This window comes from Branchiostoma belcheri, unplaced genomic scaffold (assembly GCF_001625305.1).
Source record: "Branchiostoma belcheri isolate BF01 breed outbred unplaced genomic scaffold, Haploidv18h27 scaffold516, whole genome shotgun sequence".
Taxonomy (NCBI): domain Eukaryota; kingdom Metazoa; phylum Chordata; class Leptocardii; order Amphioxiformes; family Branchiostomatidae; genus Branchiostoma; species Branchiostoma belcheri.
The window spans coordinates 192-6,296 of record NW_017804150.1 but is presented as its reverse complement, the minus strand read 5'-3'; the positions used below and the strand labels follow the sequence as shown (position 1 = coordinate 6,296).

The following is a 6,105-nucleotide window of genomic DNA, read 5'->3' as shown; positions in this document are numbered from 1 at the left end:
GTTTTGGTAGGTATTTCAAGCTCTTCTGCTCCAGCATTGGAATGCGGGGCATGAACGTTTTTTTTTTATTTTGAAAATCAACAGTTTGCATTATGCAATTAAAAATCCTAACCAATAAAGTAGGGAATGCTCTGTGCAGGTGGAAATGCTCTGTGCAGGTGTTAATCAAGTTAAATCCCAACAGCCAATCAGCAAGAAGTATAAAGGAAAGCTGCATGCCTATTGGTTGATGCCCTGCATTCCATTGTGATGACTCATGCCCAGACTGGTAAACACGGCACACTAACACAGTAATACATTTGCTATAACACAGCCAAAAAACTCAAATAAAACCATTCTAAAAGCCTGTGTCACAAAAATTTAAAAAAAGCCTAGGGGTATTTGCCCACTGTACCCCAACAACAAATTTCAGGACCTTAGGCCCTAAAATGAAGAAGCTGAATCCATTTAAAAAATGGCAGGAGAAGAAGGAGGAGAAGGAGGAGAAGAAACATCAGAAAAAGCAATATGGGTTCACCACCACTTCGTGGTGTGGTGAACCCATAACTATAAGTACCCATAGGAACTCTAAATACTCATAGAAACTATAAGTACCCATAGGAACTCTAAATACTCATAGAAACTATAAGTACCCATAGGAACTCTAAGTACTCATAGAAACTCGACGTACCCATAGAAAATCGAAGTACCCATAGAAAACCGAAGTACACATGCACACACACACAAAAATAATAATTGTACCTGTGGTTTTTCGTACGACGCTGGGCGTATAGTATGGACATGCCCCGTTTGCGTCTATGTACGCAAAGTATTAGGACCGGGGTTGTCATATCGGTTCCTTTTGGTAATAGCAGAACAGAAGTGAGGGTCCTCGGCGCAGATTATTTCATTTCAAAGCTGCAACAATTTATCATCGATTTGGCTGATTGTAATCTGAGTCTCGGAAGTGTTGATTGGACGGGAGCTTAATAAAATCATGTTTATCATTTGTGCCATATCCTGCTAGGTTTCTCAAAGATGTCGTCCAAGAAGCTGTTCCCAAACAGCGAGGCAGCTCCGGAAGGTTCTGTAGGTCGCCATGGAAACCAGCGGACCTTGGGAATCTCCATTACACTGTCAGGACTCGCGGCTATGGTGAGTTTCGTTGCCCTTCTGTTCATGGTGCGGGAGCTCGCCTCCATCCGGGAACAGCAAACGGCGTTCATGAGGGAGATACGGGATCAACAAACGGCGTTCATGGGGGAGATACGGGATCAACAAACGGCGTTCATGAGGGAGATACGGGATCAACAAACGGCGTTCATGAGAGAGATACGGGATCAACAAACGGCGTTCATGGGGGAGATACGGGATCAACAAACGGCGTTCATGGGGGAGATACGGGATCAACAAACGGCGTTCATGAGGGAGATACGGGATCAACAAACGGCGTTCATGAGGGAGATACGGGATCAACAAACGGCGTTCATGAGAGAGATACGGGATCAGCAAATGACCATCCAGACAGATCTACAAGGCCTAAAGGATCAGGTGCTCCAGATGCAGTTGAGGCAAGAAAACAAGGCTAAGGACAAGGTAAGGATATTTTTTTTACCCGACCGTAACCGAAGGCGACATCATCCGTAGATTTCTGCTTTTTAAGAGATTAAAAGTGTCATGCTACAGATTATGAGCACCATTCATGAGGGTTTGTGAAGCTCAGAGGGTTTGTGAAGCTTGATAGCAGCTTTGTTGGTGTCTGAATTAGAAACAAAAAATTAGCATGTTGTGATTGTGTTTTATCGTACTACAGTATAGCCTATGGTGAACCCTGTGACTGTACTTGTTTACTATAACGGGAAGATAATTGCCTTATAGGGCCCAGCTGGCTCAACTGAAGACTGGCGACGGGATGACAGCGCCACCTTTTGGAAAAGTGCGGAGGCGCACCGCAGATCCAAGAGAAACTCAGAGGCCGGTACTATACTCATCCTTGGAAAACGTTCAGGTAAATATTAAGTTTGCGTGCCTGCCCGCCAGGTGTTTGACTGGAAATAATTTTATTGGTAAATTTTACTTTTACATTTTAATTTCAAATTAAAACAAGAAGCCATAGCTGACAATTCTCCGTGAAGTTTTATATATTTCAACAAAATCCCAAGCGTCAACGCCAGACCTACGGTGCAGACATTATAATTAGGCAACGGTTTATACAATGAGGGCGCGTCACAAGCATAAAACATACAAAGAGCTAAATCCATTACTGCTCCCAGGGCGTGTAAAGATACTGTGCTTCAAGTTCGAAGTTCATTTTAATTACACACACACAATCATTGCATTCACATAAAGATCGGACAATCATGGTCGTGTCTAGTAACAAAGACAGCCCCACCGTCTTTAATATACCGTGCCTGTACCTAATTAAGCGCGCCTGAAACAGGCCAAATTCCAGCAACAGTTGCGGTAAGCACCGCGAGTGTTACTACCGCCGGCCAGATAACCAGGATATCTGCTTAGAATACCTCTGCTACCAGACAACTGCCCAAACCTACGGCCTATTCCACAGGATTGTAAAAGTAGGGATGTTTCTAGAATATGCATTTACTTCAATATCAAAACAGCTACGGTAAAAATAAAAAGACGTGCATCATCCCGGACATAATGCCACACCACATGCGAAATTACACAGAAATACGACGTACGGAAGAATGCGTTTTGGCTGCGAACATCTTCCAAAAAACTTGGCATCTCTTAACCATGGGCAAAAACATTTGGAACCACTTATCAAAACCACCCCGTATCTGCATGAAGTTCCACCCCCCTCACTGCTATTCCAAACAACGCGTTTTTCTGGACCATTCCAATTCGCCTCGTAATTGTAGGGGTGCGTCTGCAATATTACATTGACCGCGAAAGCAGCAACGGCAAAAATACACATTCGTGCATCACCACGGGCATGCCCGCAGACGGCGTATAAAATTGCGTGCCGATTACACAAAGAGAACCAAGTGTTTTGACTGCGAACATGAAAAATCAGCCGATCACAACACTCCATCCGGAGGTCCTGACCTCCTTCACGGAGTAACAATATTTAAAGCAGCCTTAAATGAAATGAATGTTTATGAAACCAACAGACTTCAGATGTCTGTCAGGACCCCCCGCGAGTGTTGGTCCTCCGCAGGTCACAACCCCAGCAGCCCCGACTGCTCCTCCGCAGGTCACAACTCAGGCGACAACAACTCCGGCTCCTATAGGTGAGTTGGAGGGTCCGAGTTTCTCACGGTTCTGATGCTACACGTGCGGGTCTTACAGCGACACAGTCATAACGTTTCCTGCATGGTGCCTACAAACTATGACACATCCCAGAATTTTATAGACAGATGATAATCATATACAAATATTACCAGTAACGTTACCTTACATCTTACAAACACTTCGATGCAGTAAAATTAATTCTAGTCCGGTATAAGCGACCTCTTTTTTGTTCTTTTCCTTTTACGCCTACTACTTTGTATCCCCACAATTACGGACTTTCCAAACTATTTAAAACAAGTTTGGTCATCATTACCGGAGGTGTGTTGAGTTACCAATATGCTACTCTTGTCTGACAAATCAATCTATACATCGTGACTCTGTTCCCTGTTACTTACCGTTTCCCAGATACAGACTGTGCTGCATATAAAGCCGCCGGACACTCGAGCAGTGGAGTCTACACACTTGGCTCACCTCTGTCCGGTGTAACGGTCTACTGTGACATGGATACAGCAGGTAGATATGGCATGCACATAGGGGTCCGTTATGTACACAGGTGTGCATGAACTACCAAAAGCGACACTCACAAGAGTTCCAAGATCTCATACCTCCATGAAATATGGGCCTGCTTTGTCATACTTCATTTCATTCCATGTTCTTATTAATATAAGAAATAACCTCTACATTAACATAATATATGCATATATGTATATATGGTACTAACATTTAAGTAACTTACACATGTCACGAGGTATAAAATTCCAATTACTCACCAATAAGGAGTCACAGAATTTTCACATTATTTATGCAAATTAGGTTATCATTTGCATAATTGGTATCTGTTGATGTTCCGCCTGCCACAGATTAAATATAATACAAGTCATGTATAAAAGAACTACTATATAAAACACTGTAATTATAGAATCTCCTTCTTAATTTTGCAAATTAAGTCCTCGTTTGCTTAATCTAATTCTGTACAACTCTCTTAGCTACCTACACACCAAAAGTGATGAAAATACGTTATTCCTATTTGGACTTATTGGCTTTAGACGATTTCCCCCGAAAGTCCCCTGCAGTTCTAGAACAAGCTGCTAGGGGGACCAAACCCACACCACGTATCCCTTACAGGAAAGGTTATCTGTCACCAAAAAGTCAAAATCGTAGCATGTTCAAAACAAAAGATACAAAAACCGGAAGTTCTGCTGCAGTACCAAGGTCATCCACCAGGAAGCCCATATGTGACCTTGACCTTTGTCTTCCTAATACTTATCAGTACACCAAATATCATCACAGTCCATAAAGGCGTTATGAAGTTATGCTGACTACAAATGTGCGGAAACACAAACACACAGACACACAGACAGACACAGAGACAGACAGAGACACACACAGACACGTCAAAACAATACCTCCATTTTTCATGGAGGTAATGACAAGTGTTTTGCCACAGGAGGAGGCTGGACTGTGATCCAACGACGACTGGACGGGTCGGTTCCCTTCAACAAAAACTGGGAGGAGTACAAGCACGGGTTTGGGAACAAGAACGGGGAATACTGGCTTGGGAACGAGAACATCCATCGCCTGACTGCTCAGAAGGACTATAGTCTGAGGATCGACATGATGGACTGGAGTTTTCTGACACGCTACGCGGAATGCGACACATTCAGGTTGGTGTCCCTCCTTCTAGTGGGGATTCTAGACAGACAACACAGTTAGGATGTCTCTTGTAAGTCCATGATAAAGTACACTTGGTAAATAGTACTTGGCCTTGAGTAAAGAGACACAACCAAGTCTTTTATTCAGCCGACGTTTCGGTGACCGTCTGTCACCTTCCTCAGGGCAATTCTGATTGGTTCACACTGCACTGCAGCACAGGTGTCGCTGCTATAGATGCTTTCCCAAATGTACAATGCTTATATATCTACACATACGCGTTTGGGACCGCATTGTAGATACATTTTCCAGTAATCCCTTCACACATATGTGTAGTAAATATTGTACATTTTGTACAGGTGTCTTACCAACCTGATGAAACTATCAACGGATGAGCCTTCATTTCAATCTCAACACAAGATTTTGCAGATCTCAGACCTTCATTTATTTTAAATGTAAAAGACTTGTAAATGCCTTGTATTATTTGTTTCATTGATGATTGAAATAGGCTTATTATCTTCTCCAATCAGTACATATATTTCGTCTTTGGAAGCCCATATGCCTAATCTACATCTAGTAGTGTAACATGCCAAAGGATTTTTGCAGACTGTTGTTCATAACTGATATTGTGTGATTTACTGTTCCCATCCAGGGTGTCTGGTGAGTTAGACCAGTACCGGCTGACCGTTTCCGGGTATTCAGGCACCGCGGGAGACTCCATGGCTGGAGCCCATAGCCTCAGCGGGCTGAGGTTCTCTACTGTGGACAGGGACAATGATGCTCACCCCAGCCTCCACTGTTGTGAGACTTACGGACTGGGCGGCTGGTGGTATAGGGCCTGCAGCGACTTCGCCCTTAACGGGCGGTACCTGGGCAACTGTGGGAACTCCTGTGGAGTAGGGCAAGGTGTGATGTGGAACACCTGGACAGGCCAGAAATACTCCCTGAAGTCTGTGTCTATGAAAATCAGGCCTGGATAATTGCATTTGATCTACAAAATCTGATCACACCCATTTATCCACAAAATCATCAAAATTTTCACTACGTGGTCTGTAACACTGACAAGTAACGCTCTCTATTTTTGTCATTAACAAACATAGACCACAATGAGATCATTTAAATGTGTCATTGAGGCAGATGACATTCATGTTTAGTTGAGACCTACAGCTAACTGAAGAATTGTTCAGATGTGGTTGATATAGGGCAAAATGTTCAATTTGA

At 43.3% G+C, this 6,105-nt stretch overlaps 1 protein-coding gene across 1 annotated transcript; it reads left to right on the top strand.

The window, feature by feature from the left end:
• Positions 1 to 1,017: 1,017 nt before the first annotated feature.
• On the top strand, positions 1,018 to 5,864 carry LOC109480631 (techylectin-5A-like). The gene is made up of 5 exons (XM_019782865.1): positions 1,018 to 1,575; positions 3,197 to 3,233; positions 3,640 to 3,747; positions 4,682 to 4,898; positions 5,537 to 5,864. The coding sequence occupies exons 1-5, from the start codon at positions 1,018 to 1,020 to the stop codon at positions 5,862 to 5,864; spliced, it is 1,248 nt and encodes a 415-aa protein (XP_019638424.1).
• The last annotated feature ends 241 nt before the right edge of the window (positions 5,865 to 6,105 follow it).

Excerpts from the sequence above, each read along its gene's own strand:
- LOC109480631 (XM_019782865.1), top strand. The coding sequence starts at position 1,018 with ATGTCGTCCAAGAAGCTGTTCCCAAACAGCGAGGCAGCTCCGGAAGGT. Across the intron at positions 1,576-3,196 it reads AAAACAAGGCTAAGGACAAG|GTCACAACTCAGGCGACAAC; the intron begins GTAAGGATATTT and ends GCTCCTCCGCAG. Across the intron at positions 3,748-4,681 it reads CTGTGACATGGATACAGCAG|GAGGAGGCTGGACTGTGATC; the intron begins GTAGATATGGCA and ends GTTTTGCCACAG.